This window comes from Heterodontus francisci, chromosome 13, assembly GCF_036365525.1.
Source record: "Heterodontus francisci isolate sHetFra1 chromosome 13, sHetFra1.hap1, whole genome shotgun sequence".
NCBI lineage: Eukaryota > Metazoa > Chordata > Chondrichthyes > Heterodontiformes > Heterodontidae > Heterodontus > Heterodontus francisci.
Window position 1 is genome coordinate 9,783,341 of NC_090383.1, and position 25,093 is coordinate 9,808,433.

General features: G+C 42.9%; 1 protein-coding gene across 9 annotated transcripts in view; it reads right to left on the reverse strand.

Moving 5' to 3' along the window:
* plcb4a (phospholipase C, beta 4a) overlaps window positions 1-25,093 on the reverse strand; it is a 466,151-nt gene that overhangs the window by 217,766 nt on the left and 223,292 nt on the right. For all 9 annotated transcript variants that reach the window (XM_068044348.1, XM_068044344.1, XM_068044346.1 and 6 more), the window contains one exon: window positions 1,153-1,250. In XM_068044348.1, coding sequence (XP_067900449.1) covers window positions 1,153-1,236 — 84 coding nt within the window. In that variant the 5' untranslated portion in view covers window positions 1,237-1,250. The remainder of the gene's footprint in view (window positions 1-1,152; window positions 1,251-25,093) is intronic.

A 25,093-nucleotide genomic window follows, 5' to 3' on the forward strand; every position in this document is an offset into this window, starting at 1 on the left:
CGACGCAGACATCCCAATACAGATTGCTGGTTGGAGGCCTCGAGACTGAACAGGGGCAGCTAGGTGGCAGGGGGCACAATCACATAGGGTTGGGTGTCCCAGGGCAGCAGCCTAGATTATTTGAGTGTGTCCAGGAGGAGTACTCCTGCTCCTCTGTGTCCAACAAAAATAATTCACAAAGCTGGGTGCAGGCTCGGGCTAGTTCTGATTTAAATAGACAACTGGCGTCCTGATTTCCACATTAAAAGGGGTCTATCGCCTGAAGCAGGCAGTCGTTTTGGTGCGAGACCTCTTTCAAAACAGAGCCCACCACATTGCTGGCATTAACAGAGAGATAAGGTTGCCAACACCATTCTAAGCCCCTTATTGTCCAGTTAATGACAGGTGAAATCACCCCCACTGCAAGATCCAGCCCCTCTAAAGAAGTTAGGTAACCATTTTCCCATTTGCTCTGCACCAGTGTTACTTCAGCACACCCATTCCACTGGCATGGATGTCGTCCCAGAACCTTTCAAGGTGCACATCAGTCTTCCTAGCAAAGCAGAATCACAAGTTCAATGAATATTATGCAAATTAGCTGGTAATAAATTTCAGTTTTGACTTCTGTATGACTGCTCCAGCAGGGCTGGCTCCAAAAATAAATCTCCCAGGCGTACAGTCTCATTTAACATTACTTTACCTCCAAGTAACATGCAGGGCAGATTTCCCTTACGTGCTAGGTGTAATGAAATCATAAGTGTGTATATAAAGGACAGGTTTATGATTTTGCTACACCGAGCAACAGAGGTAGTAATCTTCCCACTCTGTCAGACACGAACAACTGACACATTGCTATACCATTAGATTAGGTTTGATTCTGGTCAGGTAACTGGGGCAGCAGTACAATGAAGCTTCTGATTTGAACAAATCTCAATTCAAAGCATAAAAATACTGTGTTGGCACTTTTCTTTCGCATCTACATGGGCAATTTCAATGAGTTGCTGTAACACTGTGGAGAGAATGCAGCCGGCAAGCTTTGTGCTATCACAAGGCAAAAAACATCAGAAGGAAATTATGCTTCTGCTGCTTGTGATGGTTGTTGTCGAAAGATGGAGTAGGAAATGGAATCTAATTAAGTTGGAAAAAATCACTTATTTTTAATATGTCACTTACCTCTTCATATCTGTCAAAAACAGCCCCTTCTTGCATAAAAGACGGAACAGGCTTCTGCCACATAAACTCATATGCTTTAGCCATTGTTGTTCAGAAATCTGAAAAAAAATGAAGAACATTCAACAAATCAGCTTCAGTCTTCATTTTAAATAATCATATTATATCAATGCTATCACCAATTTTCTGGATACATCATAACATTAGTCTGAGAATGGTCAAATAATGCGACCCTCTCGGTATCTCTTGCAACCCTCATAGTAACAATTTGCAATCTGAAAACTGCCAATTATTTGTTAGCAAGACCGGCAATAAATCATTAATAATTTGGAAAGACTGGGTACAATTCTAAGTTTGCTGCCTACAACCCAGACTGCAATGATTCTGCTGTCGACAAGATCAGCTTCAAATCCCTCACTCTCTTTTAGGTAATTTTTTTTCTCTAAAAGGAAAATTAATTAAATCCTTTTTCTCCTACTAATAGATTATCTGCTGCTACTGGGAGAAAGAAAAATAGAAAGAATAATTCATTCCCGAGTGCCAAAGAGAGCAGTTTTTCAATAAAATCAAGCATAAGTTCCTCCTTGTTCAGATGAAAAAAGTACAATGTGCATGTCCATTGCAGATTCCAAAAGGGAAAATGCATCAAATATTACCTCCTACCCTTTCCAGAAAATAAATCTTATGCCTTCAATACTTGAATCTAAATTCAGCTGTCTTGTACTTAGGTTTTCATTTCACCAAATGCAGATGAAATAATGTTGGGGAAACTACATCTTAAATTACAAACCATGTCCACTACACTTTCAGTGTAAGGATTCAGGGCTGATTTTAGTGAAGCCAGTAGGGGTCCTGACACCAGGTGAGGGAAATTCTGCTTCGGCCATTTAGAGCACCCTTGCACACACCACCCACCCCCATCCCCTGTGCCCCAGCGCAATTCAACATCGCTCAGGCAATTAGCTGTCCAGCGCGGAGGTCCCCGTCCCTTTAAGGAGAGAGATACCACCCCCAAGAGCTGCTGGCCAGAGGGCTGGCAGCTCAGTATTATTCACAGTGTCGAGAGCGGTGGCCACTGCTGGTACTACACCAGCTCTGGAGCCCAGACCCAAGGTAAGTGAGGCGGGTATTTTTTTAATTCATTCATGGGATGTGGGCGTCGCTGGCTAGGCCAGCACTTGTTGCCCATCCCTAATTGCCCTCGAGAAGGTGGTCATGAGCTGTGTTCTTGAACAGCTGCAGTCCATGTGAGGTAGGTACACAACTTGCAGGTGGTGTTGTTCCCAACCATTTGCTGCCCTTGACCTTCTAGTTGGTAGAGGTCGTGGGTTTGGAAGGTACTGTCTAAGGAGCCTTGGTGCGTTGCTGCAGTGTATTTTGTAGATGGTGCACACTGCTGCCACTGTGCGTCGGTGGTGGAGGGTATGAATATTTGTGGATGGGGTGCCAATTAAATGGGCTGCTTCGTCCTGGATGGTATCGAGCTTCTTGAGTGTTGTTGCAGCTGCACCCAGGCAAGTGGAGAGTATTCCATCACACTCCTGACTTGTGCCTTATAGATGGTGGACAGGCTTTGGGGAGTCAGGTGGTGAGTTACTCACCACAGGATTCCTAGCCTCTGACCTGCTTTTGTAGCCACGGTATTTATATGGCTACTCCAGATCAGTTTCTGGTCAATGGTAACTCCTAGGCTGTTGGTAGTGGGGGATTCAGTGATCGTAATGCCATTGAATGTCAAGGGGAGATGGTTAGATTCTCTCTTGTCAGAGATGGTCATTGCCTGGCACTTGTGTGGCACAAATGTTACTTGCCACTTATCAGCCAAGCCTGGATATTGTCCAGATCTTTCTGCATTTCTACACGGACTGCCTTCAGTATCTGAGGAGTCACGAATGGTGCTGAACATTGTGCAATCATCAGCGAACATCCCCACTTCTGACCTTATGAGTGAAGGAAGGTCATTGATGAAGCAGCTGAAGATGGTTGGGCCTAGGTTGCCAGAGCCAATCCGGCAGTCCCCAGTCGGGGGGAGGGGGGAAAGAGTGGGTCATTTTTTTGGTTGGGGGGGGGGGGGGGGGGAGGGATTAATGGAGGCACGGCCTTTGCCGCCAGTGGTCCTCTGTGGGCCACCGATTGCCTATGGAGGAGGATCCCACCCTACCCCCTTCCACCCCCGCCACCAAGTCCACAGTTTTACTTTGCAACCTCCGAGCATGGCCATCCTCGGCCTTTCCTGAACCTGACTTAATTGCAATGTGAAGGGAAAGCGAGCAGCCCTCCACATCCCCCCCACCCCCACCTTCTGTTGCAATTCTATAGGGCCCCCCACGCCTCTTAGCCCATCTCCCGGGGGCCCATTAAATTCCGCCCTTATTTTCACGTCACAGACTTATATTCACAGCCATTTGAAAAGACAGTTTTTTTTCAGGCCCTGCCAGCTTTTATGAAGCTAATGGCCAGCTTTTGATAGTTTTCTTGATTGACATATACACAGCTGTCTAAATATTACATATCACTTGTACTGTAACTATGCTAAACAATTGACCAGAAAACTGATTTCAATGTAAGTAATGCAAAGTGAAGCTCTGCTGTTACAGTATACATAAAAGAGAATGTAATAGACCAATGCACTGATGTATCATGAGCTACACCATGGATAGGAAAAATGCTGATTTCCGTCCTTAGACCCTAAACATTAAATTCCCTATCTTGGTTAGTCATCAGTGGGAGGCAGAAAGTAAAAGATTTGCTTGTCCTCATAGGATTGGAGAGAAAAGTGGCTAAATGAGTGACTAGATCATTCCTGATCACCTCCTGTTGGCTGATCACAAAGAGACACTGACAGAAACCTGGAAGCAAGCAATGGTTGCAAGTTTAATGTGATGAAAAACAGAACTATAATAGCAGTGGGAACCTAAGCAATAACATATCAGCAGCAAAAGTAGTTCCCTCAATTGCTGGGCGAGTTGATCCACTGAGTAGGTTGAGTCACACAGTGCAGAAAAATCCCAGGTTCAATCCCCAGTCTTGTTCTGAATTAGACGATGGGGTAGCTCTAGGGACATTACAATTAGTTTTGGCACCACTGGGTTAAGGAGAGGAATATTGGCAATGTTACCACTGGTGACCACAGTAACCCCGGCTCAAAGTGTGGATGTTGAGTGAGGTCAGGATCAGACTTAACAATGATAGCACTTCCAGTCAAGCAGCTGGCAAACATTCATCTTCAAGGCTCACAGCTGAATAATCCACACTTGGGAAGCAGATGTGTAACTGAAACTGTATCCCAGCAAGGGAGTCAACACCTTCAGTCAAGGAAGAAAACTAAAACACGGCATAAAAAAGATAGATTGCTTGAGTTAATGTGCTGTGTTGGTAATCCCTCCATTGCCTCACCCCTACCTATCTAATTATCCAATCTCCTCCAGTTCTAGAACCCCGAGCTCTGTGTTCCTCCAATTCTGGCCTCTGATACGCTTTCCTTCGCTCCACCATTGGTGGCCATACCGTCTGCTGCCTGGGCCCGAAATTCTAATTCCCTCACTAAATTCCTCTGTCTATCTGTCTCCTCCTTTAAGAAGCTCCTTAAAACCTACCTCCTTCACCAAGCTTTCGGTCACCTGTCCTAACATCATGTGGCACGCTGTCAAATCTTGTTTGATAACACCTCTGTGAAGCACTTTGGGATGTTGCACTACGTTAAAGGCGCTATATAAATGCAAGTTGTTGTAGAGGTTTGTTTCTGAAAGTCTCCCGTACATGCAACTGAGATGGAAACTGCAATTGTACAGACGTACAGAAGAAAAATACAGAATGACACAAATAGGGCTAACAGTCACAGGCCATCACTGATAAAAATTCTTCTGGTTCTTTTTTTTTGTGGATATATTTGTACTTTAAAAAATGGATTGGTTTTTGACAGGGTACACCTCTGCATAGTGACACGTGACCACTAGTCAGTCTTGATGCCTGCTGATGTCAGCTTCCCATTATCAATTTCCGAGCAATATTGAATGCAACTGAGGTAGTTAATGTATGAATCGTAGATAGCTAAAGAACAACCTACAGGATTCAGGAATTTGTGGTTTGACTCAGAGACATAAGTAGCACCAGCTATCGTGTGAAAAAAACTCCAAGCAATTTTTAATGACTGTTCAATATTTGTCAGATGTGCGATTATTTCTCTGGATAGCATTCAACAAACTATTATTTCTGGGAAACTTTAAAAATAGTTACAATATAAAATATACTGTGGGTCCTTTGGCGTTAGCTTATCCTGCATGCCTCACTCATTCTCTTTTCCTTCTGCTCCTTTATGCCTCCATTATAAGGACATATGAAATGCCCAGTGAACCTTATAGTAAGGACTCCATGACAGAAGGCTGAAAAGCAAAGGATTGCCCTGCCGGAGACGAAATCATAGAATTATACAGCATGGAGCCCATTGTGCCTGTGCTGTCTCTTTGAACGCGCTATCCAATTAGTCTCATTCCCCTGTCCTTTCTCCAAAGTCCTTCAAGTATTTATCCAATTACTTTTTGCAAGTTATTATTGGACCTGCTTCCACCACCTTTTCAGGCAGTGCATTCCAGATCATAATGCGCTACTGAAATGCGTCCTCTGCTGAATGCCCCTCAAACGCTTTGGGATGTTTTACTACATTAAAAGGTGCTATATAAATACAAGCTGGAGTTGTTGCTGTTGTTGTAGAAGTTTGTGTCTGAAAGTCTCCCATACACTGAGATCGAAACTGCAATTGTACAGACGGAAAAAGAGACAGTTTGCAGAATCATTTCTTAGCAGCTGAGGAAATATTTTTCTAATTCCTTCAGTCAAGGCTGATGTTTCAAACAAAGTTTGTGGACAGTCAAAGCCTCCAAATTCAGCCACTTCCTGGCTTGACAGATCACACACTTGCCCCTCTTTTCTGCAGGTTTAAGTCTGCTGTAAATGGTAAAATTTCTGGGACAGCAGGTTTTGACCTCATTATCCTATCATTTATAAATGAGCACCACAATGGAGACAGGCACATCTTCTGCCTGAACCCAATTCCATTGGAATTTATTGTGTGCATTTATTTTAAAACAGGTTTAACTCTCATGTTCCTAATTTACACTCTAAAATTCTACAACAAAGTGGAACCACATCACTATAATAAAAGCAAAATACTGCAGATGCTGGAAATCTGAAATAAAAACAAAAAGTGCTGGAAATACTCAGCAGGTCTGGCGCATCTGTGGAGAGAGTAGCAAAGTTAATGTTTCAGGTCTGTGACCTTTCATCAGAACTGGCAAAGGTTAGAAAAGAATCAGGTTTTAAGCAAGTGAAGGGGAGGGGGTGGGGGAGAGAACAAAGGGGAAGTTGTTTGATAGGGCAGGAGAGATTAAATAACAAAGCTGTCCTGGGACAAAGGCAAAGAGTGTGTTAATGCTTCTGGTGAAAGACAAAGCATTAGTCCAGAGAGAGTGTTATTAGCAGAATAATGAGTAGCTCTGACTACATGAAAAGCAGGCACGTGGTTGAAAAATAAAATATTGTTTTAAAAAAAGGCCACTCGTGCTCTGAAGTTATGGAACTCAATGTTCAGTCCGCAAGGCTATAGAGTGCCTAATCGAAAGATCAGGTGCTGCTCCTTGAGCTTGCATTGATGTTCACTGAAACACTGGGGCAGGCCAAAGACAGAAATGTTGACCTGAGAGGAGGGGGGAAGTGTTGAAATGGCAAGCAACCGGAAGCTCGGGGTCTTGCTTTCGGACTGAGCGGAGGTGTTCCGCAAAGCAGTCGCCCAGTCTGCGTTTGGTCTCCCCAATGTAGAGGAGACCACATTGTGAGCAGCGAATACAGTATAACTACATTGAAAGAAATGCAAGTAAATCGCTGCTTCACTTGAAAGGAGTGTTTGGGGCCTTGGATAGCACATCACATTTGCCTCAGAATAAAATCACAGAATTTCAGGTTCTAGATATTATTTTTGCTTTCTCAGTTTTTCTCAGGTGCCGAATCTTGCTGAAGCACAGTACCAGACAACGATGGCAGTTATTCAAAATTTCATACCAGTTGTCATTCTTTTGAAGAAAGTTTGCACAAAAACAATTTGCATTTACATAGCACCTTTAACAAAGTAAAACTTCCCAAGGTGCTTCACACAAAGATTATCAAACAAAATTTGACACTGATACCAGAACAGGTAACCAAAAGCTTGATCAAAGAGGTAAGCTTTAAGTAATGCATTTGAGGAGGAGAGGGAAAGGTGTGGAGAAGTTTAGGGAGGGGGCAATCAAACTAACCGCTGACCAATGAAAGACTGCACTTATGAACAAATATTTTGCAGCTTCTCCTGTTACTGTAATCTACGATTTGAAATGTGCGATATAGTACATAAAATACATTTGCATCTAATACAGGTCCATCACACTTCAAAATATTAAAAGTATAAGTGAGGGAATGAGTGCTTGCTGATTTTGCAGATCTGATAACCTGGCTTTAAAACTGCTGCCAATCCAACAAAACATCACTCAGCAATTAACTTTCATTGACTTCAAAATGTGCCTAATTATATCACTTAAGTTTCAGTTTAATAGTAGTCCGAGTCAGAAGGCTGTAGGTTCTTTACCAAATCGAGCACATAATCTATGCTGGCACATCAGCATAGTACCTTTTCAGAAATGGCATCTTTTAAATGAGATATTAAGCCTGCCTTGGTATATGCAAAATGACTGCTGCATTTGCCTACATAATAATCTAGATTACACTTCAAAAGTAATACATTGGCAGTCAAGTGCTTTGGAATATCCTAATGACGTGTTAAACCACAATTTAAATTCAAACTCGTTCTCTGACCACAGAGAGGAAAACCCTCAGCAGTGGCTGAAAGGGGAAGACACTGTGAAACACAACTCCATTTCAGCAGTCAAAAATTACAACCGTGCTTCAGACTCGAGGCTATGCTTGACAGGTCAACTAGTAAGTTGGTTGTGATAACATGAATTGTGATATGAAATCGTACAGTGCAAATACAAGTGTTTTTTTAAAAAACTGTATTAGCATTTACATATTTGTATTCAGTTTGAAATTAAATGGAGAATAGCTGTACCGCAGTGCTAGAAATTCAAATAGAATAAAATCAATTTGCAGGAGATCTGGCTGCAATATAAACTGTCCAAAAGTCTTTCAAATCAGGCATCACATTCACAAATAAAGAGTGATACAATTTGTTCTGAACTTATTTTGGGAACAGTCTCTCTTAATGAATGCTCTATCCAGCTGTGAAAAAAAGACTAAGCAAAGATGGATGGCTGCAACAACGCACCTAGGGAGTCAGAAACAGCTGTTACACTGTCAGCGTCTTCATTTCATATCTTTTCTTAGTAATCGCTAATGTCATCAGGAAGTAAACACAAAGAAGGCTAGCACAACGGGAATCTGTTTGATAAATAATTAAAGCCTAGAAAGCTATTATCTCATGACTGTGGTCGGAGAAGCAACTGCATTGAGCATTACTGGCATAAGACATCAAACCCAGCTATTCCTGAGTACAAGGTATGCAGAGGTGCCATAAAGTGAGAATGTAGTTGCGAGCTGTACTCACCACTCCCCAAACATCTGGTTTACCTCAGTCAGCTTATCGTATTCTTGCAATCGTACCAACCCTTCACCACCGCCCCCCCCAATTTTTCATTTTCCAAAGAAGCGAAGGAACTCAGGATAGTCACACATCCTTTTTGCAATAGAATGATGCCTTGAAATAAAATTATGCTATAAAGCAAATTACACCATGCCATCAGTTATTGATAATCACAACTGGAAGTGAATGGCAATGATGACAATCACCCTTTACTATCAATATCACAGGTAAAGAGAAAATATCCGGTGCGACTCACAATCCAAGTGTCTCCAAGCAGCGACTGCTTTGCAATCCTTGCTTCTCTTCAGATCTCTAACACAGATCTTTTTAGTGGTCTTGTCTCGATAGTGAGCAGCTCTTGTATGTACTAGCCCAATGTCACATGAAAAGCTCAGATGCTTTGTGAAGAATATTCCAAACTGTTCAATTTTTACTCCATGCGTAGACTACTTGTTTGATGTAGTTGCTTTTCAGCCATTCAGCTGATCTGTGTACACCCAAACAGCTAATAGCTAACTGCCCACTGCACTAATCTCTGCTCCTATTATCATACCAAAAAACACAAACAATGTCTAGTATATATCTAATGTTGCACTGCAAACTATTTCTCAGCCCTAGCAGCAATATTTCACTCTCAATTAGCAACGCATATTCCACAATTTTTGTCATGTCTTGTTCTGATGAAAAAGCAGAAACTTCAAGCTGAATGGACTGTCTATTGTACACAGTAAACTAGGAGTACGTGCTGTCCACTCACTTCAAACTGTCACTATAATACTTGCATAGCCAATTCAAAATACCACGAATTTTCTGATGTGAAATTTTGTTATGGCAAGCACAATTTTACCGTGAAGGAGTTTTAAGGTCTATTTAACATCAAGATTTTCTGACAAATTACAATAACATAAGAAGGATACTGTGTACTGTGTCCCTTCTCACACTCATATCAGCATCTCTCTTTTTATACTTTGTCCTTTTCAGTCAGAAATGCACTTTGTTATTCTTCTGTCAAAGTATACTATATTCCAATTCTTGGTGTCAAATGTAGCTTAATGGTAGCATTCTTCCCTCTAAGTCAGAAGGTTCAGGTTTTGCTCCAGAAGCTTAAGCTCTTAACATCAGCAAACACTTTAGTGTAGTATCCGGGGAGGTGCCCTCTTTCAGGCGAGATGGTAAACCAAGGCACCACCTGCCCTTTCAGGTGGATCTAAATGAATACTGCTATGGATTCCAAGAAAAGATGGGAGGTGTCCTGGTCAATATTTATCCCTCAGTCAACACCAGCAAAATAGATCATCTGGTAATTTATTTTATTTCTGTTTGTGAGATCTTGCTGTGCACCAACTGGCTGCTGTGTTTGGGATGTTTTTCTAGAAGAACTACTCCTCAGTGTTTCTCCTCCCAACCACAAGTCAGTGATCCTTGCCAGAATTGCACGCCTGGATGTTGGGAGCAGAAAGAGTTGATGACAGGCTTTGTGATGATATCAAACACAGGCAGATAAATCACCAGTGTTCACTCTCCCTCTTCAAACGTGAAACACCAGTTGTGCAAAAGGCCAGAAGGATATTACTTCCTGTGAAACTGTACCTCAGTGTGAGCCACAGCATTCTGAGGAGGCTCATTAAGGGCTGAAAAATCAGTAAAGAAATAGAAAATGATCACAAAATTAAAATGTTCAGCATAGTGACAAAGTAAGAGTGTAGGCAGTAATATCGACAGCAACAACATGCGCTGTGGACTATTTTCACTTACAGTAAATTTTTAAATAAAATGTAATTTTCACCTCTTGGCTGTTCAACTCTTGAAACTGGTGGTGAGAGTGTAAATTTCTCTGGCCTCTCTCAAGTTCAAAACAAGTCTCTTCTACTTCACTGTAATGGATGCCAACTTAATCACTTCCTATATAAAAAAACGTGCAATATCAACATATCTCCCTGCTTTAAGCCAGCATCTGAAATGTCTGTCCTGATATGTGATAAAGATCAAATTGCTAGCAGCAGGGCGTAACCCTGGGATACTAGACAATTACAGTATAACTGAGAAAAAGCTCCCCAGTTCTCTACTTCCCCATGACCGAATCTAAGGTCTCACCGCACAGCTCATCAACTACAAATATATAATAGCCAATTACTCCATTAGAATTCAACAAGTACCGAAATAAGTTACAGAAATACATCGTGATTATATTTTAATCCCCATACTAATAAACAGCTAAAAGCAGCATAATTTTGTAGATTGCTATTGCTTTCATGAACTTACATTTTCTCAATATTTTTTCTGTATACAATGTGCCCAGTTGTGAAGGCAGGCAGGGAAATCTTTCCCATTCTTCTGAAAAAGCTGCTCTGTAACTTCCCTAGTGACAGTGACAAAGGCAAACTAGCCCTCAGCGTACGTCTCAACCTGTCTGCAGCTTTTGCATCAGTTGATCACATCATTCTTGTCCAACACCTCTCCACTGACATTCAATGGGTGGGACTGCACTTGCCTGGTTCCATTCTTATCCATCTAATCGTAGCCGGAGAACTGCCACCAATGGCTTCTCTTCCCATTCCCCCAGCGTTAAATCTGCTGTCCCCCATGGATCCACCATTGACCCCCTCCTATTTCTCATCTCCATGCTGCCTCTCAGCAACATCGTGCGAAAACACATCAGTTTCGACATGTACACTGGCCATACCCAGCTCGAGCTCACCATCATCTCATCTTGAACCCTCCACTATCTCTAAATTGTCAGACTGCTTGTCTGACATCCAGTAATGGATGAGCAGAAATCTCCTCCAATAAAATATTGCAAAGACCGAAGCCATTGCCCTCGGTCCCTGCCACAAACTCAGCTCCCTAGCCACTGACTCCACCCCCTCTCCTTGGCAACTGTCTGGGACTAAACAAGACGGTTTGTAACCTCGGTGTCATATTTGACCCCGCGATGATCTTTCAGCCAAAGATCCACGCCGTCACTAAGCCAGCCTATTTCCACTTCCGTAGCATCGCCAAACTCTGCCCCTGTCTTAGCGTTCCTGCTGCTGAAACCCTCATCCACGCCTTTATTGCCTCCAGTCTTAACTATTTTAGCGCACTCCTGGCTGGTCTCCCACGTTCCACCCTCCGTAAACTTGAAGTCATCCAAATCTCTGCTGCCCATGTTCCTAACTCGCACCAAATCCCGTTCACCCATCACCCCTGTGCTCGCTGACCTACGTTGGCTTGTGTTAAGCAGCACCTCAATTTTAAAATTTTCATGCTCGTTTTCAAATCACTCCATGACCTTGCCCCTCCCTATCTCTGTACTCTCCTCCAGACCCACACCCTCTCCGAGATACCTACACTCATCTTACTCCAGCCTCTTGAGCAGCCCTGATTTTAATCACTCACCATTGGTGGCTGTGCCTTCAGCTGGCGACGACCTAAGCTCTGGAATTCCCTCCCTAAACCTCTCCATCTCGCTTTCTTCCTTTAAGACGCTCCTTAAAACCTACCACTTTCTCCAGGCTTTTGGTCATCTGACCAAATATCTCCTTACGTGGCCCAGTGTCATATTCTTTTATAATGCCTCTGTGAAGCACCTCGGGACATTTTATTATGTTAAAGTTGCTGCATGAATACAAGGATTTCAAGGCTCCTCTGCTGTTGTGAACGTTGACAGGGGGACAATGAAGATCGGTGCAGCGGAGGCCCGTCACCAACCCCGACGGCGGCAGACCCCGTGCCGATCTCGGCGGTGGCATCGAGGCCTCGTGTGGCCGCCCCACCTCTTGGCGATGGGACCCCATTTCAATATGTTAATTAATTTAGGTACCTGATTTAATGAGGGTCCCGTTGCCTCCTTAATCGCCGCACCGATCTTCATTTGGGTGGCCGTTCGGGGAAATGTGGCTCGACACCTGTTTTGGGGGGGGGGGGAGGGATGATTGTTTCCCTGTACGGGAGGTGGGAGCGGGATAACATTGCTGCGGATTGGTCCAGGGGGTGGGGGGGGGGGGGTGGGGTTGATGGGAAGGGGTGAAGGCCAAAGGTGCTGAACTTTGAGGGGGGGGTTCAAATTCTTAATAAATGAATTCTGGGGGAGGAAGGGCAGGAATGTTTTGAGATGCCATTGAAAGGGTGGGAAATGAATTCAAAGGTAATTTATTTCTGCTTTTTGGTGATTCAACTGACCTGGCCCTTTAATTTTTAAATTTCCATTAAGGACTGTATGCCCTTTAAAAATGGCAACGGCGCCTGCACATTGGCACCAGTCACCACTGACCGCGCCCTCCACGTCATCGTGGGGGCTGGGCACCATGGCCATGTAAACGAGCTGCCGTGTTTGAAATCGTGGGGCTCCATGGCACGGTACCCATGTGAGCAGGTCACATTTTTTTTTTTGACTTCGTTGTTACACAGTAAGCCACAAAGGTTAATTATAAAAATGAAGCTATTATTTAAACTTTTCCAATTTAAAATCCCACGTTATATTTGTTGCTCAAAATAGAATAATGGTCCAATCGGTAAGTAAAGGAAGAATTTATATTTATGTAGCACTTTACAAGTCCTCCAGAGATCCTAAAGTGCTCAACAGCAAATGAATTACTTTTGAAGTTGGTATGCAGGCAAAAGTGATAGCCAATTTGCACACAGCAAGTACCACAAATAGCAATGTGATAATGGCTTGGATTTGGGTGTTGCCACAATGTAATTGCAGCTCTTTGACTGACCAACCCACCCTAGCTATATGTTTGTGTGAATGGCAAATTACTGAACTGTGGGGGGCATCATAGTTATGTCTGATTCCACCTTCAATTAACAACAAACATAAGTAGCACTCCCAGCAAGGATCACTGGATAGTGTCAACAATTGCCTCTCTTGCACAAAGACAGTAAAACTAATTGCAGCGCACTTGACATCCCAGCCAAGATTGGACAAATGCCTTCCTATCTCACCCCAGCACTGCTTAAACTCTTGTGTTACTTGGAGCTGCATTAGAAATGCAGAAAGTGATTAGCTGTCAGCGATGGGACCATTACAATATTTAGTGTTTATCAATGATTTGTAACTGCGGATAAAACTGAAGCTGTATAAAACTAGAGGAGCAAATAATGGGGAACAAGTGGACCGAATTGAGATAGATTTGGATAGAAAGGCAAAATACTGCAGATACTGAAAGTGTTAGCGAATTGGAGGAACTGGGAATATTATTTATTATGTATTTATATATATTATTGGGACAATATATATATAAATTATTATTAAAACTAGCTAAATTGCTCTCGCAGAGAGCTGGCATGGACTCAACAGGCCAAATGGCCTCCTTCTGTGCTGTAGCCATTTTATGATTCCATAACTCAGCTCAGATGAGGAATCATGTTGGGAACCTTTCTGGTGTAAATGACTCAGCTGTTCACTGGGTGAACCAACTGAGCACTAAAGGATTGGAAGACATGAAAGGTTCCACAAACACAGGCTCAACCTTTCTGAACTTGGCTTGATGCTCGACACAAGCTCAAGGAACAGCACCTCATCTTTGGTGTGGGCACTTTACAGCCTCCTGGACTCAACACTGAGTTCAACAACGTTAGATTATAACCTCCAAATCCATTTTCTTTAGTTTCTCTATGCTGGTTTTTTTCTCCCCCCCTCTTATTTTCTTTCGGACGGCAGCTATTCAGGATCCTGCCATTCACACTTCCTTTAGACACACATTTTGTTTTTTTAAAAACTTATTCCATTACCACTCCCTTTGGCCTTGCACCATGCAACCTTTTGTCATTTAATCTCTCCTGCCCTCCACCCTATCACATACCTTCCCTTTTATCTTTTTCCCACCCTCCCCCCTTTCACTTGCTCAAAACCTATTATATTTCTACCTTTTCCCAGTTATGATGAAAGGTCAATGGCCTGAAATGTTAACTCTGTTCCTCTCTCCACAGATGCTGCCAGACCTGCTGAGTGTTTCCAGCATTTTCTGTTTATATTTGTGAACTTGGTTTGGCTTGCTAACTTGTTTTTGCCAAGAGCATTTTCATTCTAGGACTGACTATTTTGCTCAGTATTAAAAAGCCCAAGTTGTGCTTATGAACAGCGTGAACTGAGATAGTGGGGATAACTTTCAACGTTCGGCAGTATTGGATTGGCTGTGTGTTATATACCCTGCCTGATTTTCTTTAAATGAAATTAGGTTGGGTGTATAATGGATGGCTGATCCAATACCACCAGCTGAATGTTACCCCACTGTGTCTCTTCCATTCCAACAGTTCACAGAAGCACCAACAATAGTAAGTCAGAAACTACTTGCCATCTTATCTTTTTTCATATGGTCTCTGATTTTGTTGTTTTTCCTCACTGCTTTTCATCCCTTTCCAGCTCTCCTGCACTGCTTCTAGTTTCAGCAATTTAGCATTAACACACCACAACCTGTGTGCATTTTTTGTAGTCATTACAACTTCTTTAAATCTCAGCTTATGGTGCGGTTAATTATCTGTTCTGCAATCAAAATGCAATTCTAAACTACTGTTTACCAGCGTTGAAAAATTTCTTTGCAGCCCATATCTATTTCATAAAGAAAGATTTGCATTTACGTAGAGCCTTTCATAACCTCAGGATGCCTCCAAAGCACTTTACAGCCATTTAAGAGTAGTCACCATTGTAATGTTGGAAACATGGCAGCCAATTTGTGCACAGCATGCTCCCACAACATGATAATGACCTGATAATCTGTTGTTTTAGTGATGTTGATTGAGGGGTAAATATTGGCCAGGACATCAAAATAGTGTCATGGGATCTTTTGCGTCCAAGTGACAGAGCAGGTGGGGTCTGCAGTTTAACGTCTCATCCAAATGTGGCCCCTCCGCTACTGCAGCACACCCTGGGTATTGCACTGGAGTGTCTGCCTAGACGTTTGCATTCAGGTATCTGAAGTGGGACTTAATCCGCAACCTGCCGACTCAGAGGCAAGAGCGCTACCCACTGAGCCACAGCGGACCCTTTTCTTTCTTTCAAATCATTCTGTGCCTCTTATGAATGCAAAGGAAGACATTTCAGAACTGTGCCGATATTTGCTTGACACTGACTTGATATTTTAAATGACTGGTTTTCCAAGCAATCTAAATGATTTTGCAGTCTCTGGAAATTAAGGTGCAAGATTCTACATTTTTCAAGAATAATGTGCATTCTCCATTATTCTTTATTGAACGTGAGATATATCTAGTTATTGTAGCAATTTATGGTCCTCTTATGAAATTGATGGGTTGGATGTTTTAAAACATGTGCTCCCGAGAAATCAGATTTGGTGAGCAGAAATGAAAAACAAGCAGCCAAGCAACAACAAATTACTCATAATGACTTTTTTTTAAGCATCTTAAATCAATCAAACAAGCCAATTAGCTGGTAGAAATATCAAAAAGTTTGTGAAAGCAGTTAAACTTGTGGACAGCGGCTCAGCAATGGTTAAGAACATCCGATTGGCAGATCAAACTCTGAATGTACCAGGCTTTTAGAACACAGGCTGTCCCTCAAACATGCAAATGAAACAACAAGCTCAAATAGAATCAACGAGTAAACAAAGTGTCAATGTCTTCAAGGATTTTGTGGCTATTCACACTTTTTCATGGTCAGCTCATTCTCACAATTAAAGGCAACTCTGGTATAGATTTGGTTGTGTGCAGAAAGCACACTAGAAGCTGGAATGAAAAATTGTAGATAGTTGAAATTTAAAGTAATGCAGAGACATAAAGAGATAGAACAGGGGAATCTTACAGCCTTTGGAAAAGTTCAGTCTGTTGGCATCCATTATCAAACTTTAAGGGAGAAAGGATATTAACTGATCAGCAAAACATGAAACAAAAGGGAATCTCATTTCAGAGTCCAAAGTTGGCAGGCAAGTAACCAAGTCATACAGCACCAACTCTCTGTTTGATGATCGCTGGAGTGAAGGTGACTCTATGTGAGGTGGTTGCATGAAGAGTTGTCTTTCGTGCTGCTCTACAGCACCATCCCTAATGGTCAGCTATACAGCATGCCTGCATGGAGCTGAAAGCAAGTTGCTGGCTGCAGTTGACCAAGACAGTCGCTGGAGGAGTCAATCCTGTGCTGCATGGTAGCTGCAAGTATCCGTGCAGTATGTAACACAGTTCTGCAACAGACCCCCGAACACTGAGATGACAGCTCACATTGTCTTTGTTAGTTGCGTCGGGACTGCAGATATCACTGGTAGATCTCAAGAGACGTGGTCAGTCGAGGTATTCTAGCTATTGGTCACTCTTGCATGCCTTCCTTCATGCAGTGTCACTGAAAGCATTATACACTGTGATTTCAGCATTTCTGAGGAAGCATCCAATAAGTTATTAAGACATTCATATATGTATATATTCCTTCAGATCTGCTATCCTACCTTTCTTTGCAATTACAATCCTCTGCAAGCATTTTTGTCTGACAAAACAGGTTATGTTCAGTTGTGTCTCAGAAGCACATGTCCAGCACCAGCAGGCGTACACATTTCACCTCTCCTGTACCCTGATCTGTTCAGCATTCCTCTGTTGGCCCTCCTCTTTTGCCAAACACCTCAAATAAGGCCATTCCCATTGGATAACCATGGGTGAGACAAATGGTGCTGCATCAAAAACTAAATAATTGCATATGAAGACTGGTACAGCATGAGGCCTTTGTGGAATAGTCACTGACATCCACATCAGTGGTATTTTAATATGGTAAAATTAGGTTGTATGAACGTCTAATGTGGTAGAACACATGGAAAGATGGAACGGTGGCGTACTGGTATTGTCACTGGACTAGTAACCCAGAAACCCAGGTATTGCTCTGGGAACATGGGTTCGAATCCCACCACAGCAGAAGGTGGAATTTGAATTCAATTAATAAATCTGGAATTTAAAGCTAGTCTAATGATGGCCATGAAACCATTGTCGATTGTTGTAAAAACCCATCTGGTTCACTAAAGTCCTTTAGGGAAAGAAATCTGCTGTCCTTACCTGGTCTGGCCTACATGTGACTCCAGATCCACAGCAATGTGGTTAACCTTTACATGCCCTTGAAATGGCCCAGCAAACCACTCAGCTCAAGGGCAATTAGGGATGGGCAATAAATGCTGGCCTGGCCTGCGACGCCCACATCCCATGAATGAATAAAAAAAAAATCCCGCTAAAAATTATTCGTCGACTTCAATGGACAATAAAATCCGAGGATGGGGGAAGGGGTGTAATTGCATTGCACCCAATCCCATCAGTTTCCTAAATGGCAGGATAGATTAAAATTTCTCACATGGGGTGGGGTGTAAAAATCAGCTTTCCACCTGAACCATGAGTTTCCCATCAGCAAGTCAGGATAAAATTGCCTCTGGTGTCTCGGTTAATATCTTCTACGACTGGGAGTCACCTATCCCTTTAAGCTCCTAGACCAGCCTCTTCTCCTTCTTTACGACAATATACCTATCAAGCCCACTATATCAACGTTCTTGGGCAGAAAAGATCCTCTGCACCATTCAGATGAAACTACTCCATTTTTAATTAGATCAAGTAGCTCTGGAATGCTGCACCAGCCCTTAAACCTTGCCCAAGTGAAAACAAAACATAGAATTTGCGACAGATTTTGTTTTTGTAATTTATTATTTCCTTTCCCTCATTAGTCTACCCGTGTTTTGCATCTTTTCCAGCTTCTGGCAATCGTCATGTTTAGCTGGCTGCTAGCAAGTGCGTAAATAATCTAGGGAGACCATCGCTGCAAAGCGATTTGCTTCTTCTCTCCATCTATGGAAACACAGTTGAAATCAGGAACTCACTGCGTGGGGACATGCTACAGGCTGATGGAGCTACAATAAACCGAAATGTCATGCCTCCATCTCCAAATACATCTGCAAGATACTCTCTTGTTGTTTGGAGAGAACACTACATCATATACATCAACTGGGATTTAACATAGCCTGAAGAACTAAGTGTAGTCAGATCCGCATTTTAATTTGACTTTTCAGGAGTTATGTTCATGCGCCACCAAAATCTGCCATCAGAAAATTGCAAACACTGTTTGAGATCTGTGTGTATTTAACCAGCACCCACCGTCCCCAGACCATAGGGAATGAATGGCGAATAGATGAACAGAAGGTACGTGGGAGCAAGGGTCAGAGTTTTGACAGAAAGGGGCATACAAACGAGGAAGGAGAACTGAATGAAGAGGAACAGAACTCAGGGGCAAAAAAAAAGAAAATTAACAGGAATACAACAAAACTAAGAAAACTGATTGCAGACAAAACGATAAAGAAACAAATTCAATTTAAAAATTAGAATTGAAAATTTAAAAAAAAAGCAAATTGATTTTTCTCACTAATTTCTCAACACCGTGCATTTTGCCTGCTCCTAATTTTACTTTGCAAATGCAGTTTCTTCAGCTGCAAGAAAGGAAAAGGATCACAATCCTTTGCAGGGAATTTCAAGTCTGGTTCACAACCTGAAGCAGAAAATCGAGCATTTTCTCACCTCTTTAGATTAGAATCTTTAACCATTGTCTGAATCACCGTCATGAAGCAGAAATAAGATACAAGGATTGTTCAGTAACTGAACTTTAACTTATTTGCTTGGTTTCATTAAACTGTCAGTCAAAAGTCAGGAAATGCTGCTGATTTAGCAATGGGACCAGGGATGCTTGTCAATTTGAAGCCCATCTGTTTGATTGGATTTTTCCCTTAAACAAAGAAACAAAATTATTTGTCCAAAGCCCAGTGAAACACATTGACAGCACATTCTTCCTTTCAGCCAAGGTGACAATGGAATTTATTTTCTAAAAAACAAAACATCTTTGTCACACGGCTCAGCATAACTTTAAACCTAGTGGGCCTGATTTTGCTGTCAAAATAATGGCGAATGACGCTAACCGTTATTTATGTGTATGCGAGGTTAAACGTGGAAATCAGGAATCTGCCACTGATGTTTGGCGAAAACGGCATCTCGCTGTATGGCTCGCCATTATAACGCCTTGAATGGTGCGATGTGAACAGTGGCGGAGTGGTTAGCGCCGCAGCCTCACAGCTGCAGCGACCCAGGTTCAATTCTGGGTACTGCCTGTGTGGAGTTTGCAAGTTCTCCCTGTGTCTGCGTGGGTTTCCTCCAGGTGCTCCGGTTTCCTCCCACATGCCAAAGACTTGCAGGTTGATAGGTAAATTGGCCATTGTAAAATGCCTCTAGTGTCGGTAGGTGGTAGGAGAATGGTGGGGATGTGGTAGGGAATATGGAATTAGTGTAGGATTAGTATAAATGGGTGGTTGATGGTCGGCACAGACTCGGTGGGCCAAAGGGCCTGTTTCAGTGCTGTATCTCTAAACTAAACACTGCAGAAAGTCTTGTCCACTTAAAGTCTGAGTATCTTGCTAATGACACGTTAAGTACTAATTACAGCAGATCAACCTCTCTGGCACTGAAATCTAACAAAGACGTGTGAAGTCTCATTCCTACAGGTTTTAATTGTTGTTGGAGATTTAAAAAAAGTAAATTTTCAAATTAACTTTCTTTCTGTCTCTTTTTTCCCCTCTCCCAATCCAATCTGTCTTTCCCTCTGTTTATTTCTCATTCTGTACCTGATTTGACATTAAATTCACCTACTCTAATTTAGCCTTTCTTCTCAGTCCTTGCTTTATTAATTTCACAATCCTTCAAGCTGTCAGGTTAAAGAGATACACAGGTGCTTGCCTTGTTCACTCAGGTCCCAGATGTCCCGTTTCCCTTGCGGCAACATCAGCTCGCACATTCAGCAACTTGCCATTTCAAAAAAAGTTAAAAACATAAAAATACAAGGGCAAGTCGAACTAAAGACAGGCACCGTTAGATGTCCTGTTGCAGCAAATAATGGCCCACAGGTTCCAGAATTCCTGCCCAGAGCAGTTGAATATCAGTTCCCAGGCAGTACTAAAAGGAATAGTGAGGTACAAAGAGTTGTTTTTTTTTCACATTATTCCAAGTTTTCTGGGATGTCCCTGACATAATGGACATGGACCTGTGCTGTGATGGTGAGGAAATCCATGGGAAATGAGATGGGAGGGGTGTTGCCAACCTTCCCTCATCAGTTTATCTCAAAGCAATGAAAGGCATCCATTCAGAGGGACACTCAAGCTAGCTGGCGTCAGATCTTACACCTGGGCCCACGCGGATCGGAGGGCCAGTGGAGCACAAGGATCCTACTTTTTTTCCTTCATGGATCTTCAGCCTGGAGGCTTTCATGAACCATGTCCTTCCTCCGGAAGGCCCTGAGGCCGGCAGCCAGTTCTACAGCTTCCAGGCTCTCGCATGCCAGTGCTCCACAGCTATAGGAACAGGAACAAGGCCCTGCGTTTTGAGCACAGCGTGTCTGTCCGACACCCAGGCAAGGCAAGGATGGGGTGGGGTAGGAGGAATGTCAGTGCCAATGGGAGCAGCAGTAAAAGAAATACAAGTTTCAACAGTAAAGTTCAAGTGACTCTAAATGTGCTACAGACAGTCACGTATTTCCAGTCTTCTGTTATTTTCTATTTGATGTGCTGGTAGAAGTCACACAATGCCACCGGCCAACAATTTCCTTTCACTCTGTTTAAAATACGATCCTGTGTTGGAGATATAGGACTATATCTCCAACACAGAAGTCCTTGAAGTCCCCAGCTTATACACACTACTGAGTCAGCGGCGCTTGAGATGGCTTGGCCATGTGAGCCGCATGGAAGATGGCAGGATCCCCAAAGACACATTGTACAGCGAGCTCGCCACTGGTATCAGACCCACCGGCCGTCCATGTCTCCGTTATAAAGACGTCTGCAAACGCGACATGAAATCGTGTGACATTGATCACAAGTCGTGGGAGTCAGTTGCCAGCATTCGCCAGAGCTGGCGGGCAGCCATAAAGACAGGGCTAAATTGTGGCGAGTCGAAGAGACTTAGTAGTTGGCAGGAAAAAAGACAGAGGCGCAAGGGGAGAGCCAACTGTGCAACAGCCCCAACAAACAAATTTCTCTGCAGCACCTGTGGAAGAGCCTGTTACTCCAGAATTGGCCTTTATAGCCACTCCAGGCGCTGCTTCACAAACCACTGACCACCTCCAGGCGCGTATCCATTGTCTCTCGAGATAAGGAGGCCCAAAAGAAAAGAAAATACGATCCAATTGATATCGTCTTGAACACGCCTGCACAAGGATCTGAGGTCATTCTTACTTCGAGTTGGTCACTGTAGTGTCGAAATTCCCTCAAATACTCACCAAATTTCTATCAAACTACTCCTGGTACAGCAAGTTTAAGATGACAAATTAAGTCTTGGCATTTGCTCTAGCTTTGCTGCTGTGATTTATGACATTGCTGGAATCCTCCTTTAAAACCAAAAACTGATGTGATTTGTGATTGAAGTCACTTAGAATCATAGAATGGTACAGCACAGAAAGAGGTCATTCAGCCCATTGTGCCTGTACTGGCTCTTTGGCACAGCCGACCAATTAATCCCCTGCTCTTTCCTCACAGCCCTGTAGTTTTTTTTTCCCTTCAAATATTTATCAATTATTTTTAAAGGGTACTATTGAATCTGCTTCCATCACCTTTTCAGGCAGCAAATTCCAGATCACAACAACTCGCTGCGTAAAAAAAAAGGTTCCCTCAGATCGCCTCTGGTTTTTTGCCAATCACCTTAAATCTGTGTCCTCTGGTTACTGACCCTTCAAAAGGCTGACTTGGGACATGCACCTGCAGATGAAGGAAATCTTCTGAAGTTGATCCAGACCCTCATTTGCATGCCGGATACACATTCCATGTGAGAGCAGTCTATATGAGCTTTATCGCACAAACATACAAACATAATTCAGATAAACAGGAGATGAAAAATATATTGCGCACCAGCAAAGACACTAGCTAATTGTAAAAACTTAAACAAGATAAATATATTTTCTAATAAACAATAACTTTTAACAGACCGATTTTCTGACCAGAGCAGAGTCTTCCTCGGGAACGCAACTCAGGCGACGGGGGAACTGGAAAACCAGATGTCCTGTAATCGTACTCAGTCTCCACGGCAAAATCCCGCAAACCGTAAGCGGACGTTGTGATTAGGCACAATGCTTGTGTCGACTGTGCTCACTCAGAATGTGCATCTAGCATGCAAATGAGGGCCTGGAGCAACTTCAAAAGACATCCTTCATCTACAGGTGCAAGTCACACCCAGCCTTAGATCTATTCCATTTAAATTAGGTAGTAAAGGTGTGACGAAGGAAGCTGTTAAAGAGACACACAGCCTTCTTGATAGGTTTTTACCCCTAAATATATTTTCCCAGCTTTTGCTTATTTTTCATATTGTTTGTTGTTGATACAAACATTTATAAAATATTTACGCTCATTAAAAAAGCAGCCTCCGAGATCATTAGGAAGCTGACAAATAGAAGCTTTATTGAACCGTTGCAAAAAAAAAGAATTTTTTTTTTTTTAAAAGGAGCGGTGATCTGTCAAGTGGGTTGTGAAATATAAACTTTAGCTCCAGCTCCAAGCTGCAAAGTCCAAGTCAAAGTGATGAGTGATGCTTCAAAGGGCCACAATCTCAATATTTAAATGGTTGAAATGGTACAAGATAAAAGCAGGATGACCCCTGGCACCTTGGTCAGGGCACATCATTATACCAGCAAAGACTATTGGCCCTGGCACAGCACTCTGATAATAATCAAGTTCAACTGCCTCTGCAGCCCCCAGTTGCCGAGCAAAACCAGCCAGAAAGATATGAAGAAAATGGTTAAATGCATGGCTGACACAACCTAACAACAACAACAACTTGCATTTATGAAATGCCTTTAGCGTAGCAAACTGTTCCAAGGTGCTTCACGGGAGCAGTTATCAAACAAAATATGACACTGAGTCACTGCCCATCAGGACAGTTCCCTGGTCATAGAGGTAGGTTTTAAGGAGCATCTTGCAAGAGGAGCAAGAGGTAGAGAAGCGGAGGGGTTTAGGGAGGGAATTCCAGAGCTTTGGGCCGAGGCAGCTGAAGACAATGGTTACCAACGGTAGAACAATTAAAGTTCGAGAAGCCAGAATTGGAACAGCGCAGAGTTGTCAGAGGGTTGTGGGGCTGGAGGAGGTTAGAGAAAGATTTGAAGACAAGGATGAGAATTTTAAAATCGAGGTGCTGCTAAATCAAGAGTCAATATATGTCAGTGAGCAAAGAGGTGATAGGTGAATGGGTCATCGTGAGAGTTAGGATATTAATTAGCTTAACACATACTGCATCCTTTGCATGATCTCTACATCAGCCTGGATTCATATGGTCATGATTAAAAACAACATTCTGCATGCCCAAATATTCGGCAATGTCAAAATAGTATGCAGCATGTCCCTGCCCCCAAATTAATATCTGAATAAAGCTGCTACCAGCTTAGAGAGGATACTTCCAAACAAGGCAGTCCACAACCATCAAAAAGTTGTACATGACAAAAAATACTCAGATCTGGGTGCTCGAGAGAAAAATATGGGCCGGAATTTCATGCCCTCCCCTCAAAAGAGCAGGCGGGGCAGCAGGAAATGGCCCGCCCTCCCCAGGCCAATCAAGGCCCTTAAGTGGCCAATTGACGGCCATTTAAGGGCTTCCGCCCGCCGCCACGGGGATTTTTTTTAAAATCGCTGGTAGGCAGGCAGCCCAGGCCTGAGAAAAACCGCCTGACAAAAGTAGGCAGCCTTCTGACAATCTGGGCGGGCGGGCGGGCGAGGGGGCTTCCTGATTGGGCATCTTGTGCCCAACCACTCTCAACACCCAGCATGCACCGCCCCTTGCCTCGCCAGGGCCCGACCAATCACCCCCCGGCGAGGCCCCAAAATCCTACCTCTTTTCCAGGCTGTAGGTTGAGGTGCGAATAGGGAGGTATTTCCAATTGGCACTTCAGGGCACCTTCTTACGATGAGTGACCAGACCGAAAGAAATAGATAGTACAGCACATGGGTGTTATCTACTGTAACCAGACTGTACCCTTAAGAATCCCAACATGGAAAAATACTGACTCATACATCACTTGCTTGATGAAAACATGGACAGCCAAATGAATGACGTGACCTTAACGGTGACATAAAACATTTAAAGTATGGCCACAATAAAAGCCATCACAATGCACAAAGCCATATGCAGGTCAGTGCACCCGTGATTTTACAACATGAGCTCCCAGTGTGTGAAACGCTGTGCTGGAAGAACATATCCATAAACTCTGTATCTATATGCAGTGCCCATGCTCTATAACACTCATCTATGCTGCCCAAGGGAAAACAAAAGTTTGGACAGCCCTATATTTGGGGATCTTAACCACCAAATCAGATGTCATAAATAGAAAGTAGGTGCGAACAATTGAGAGAAATTTAG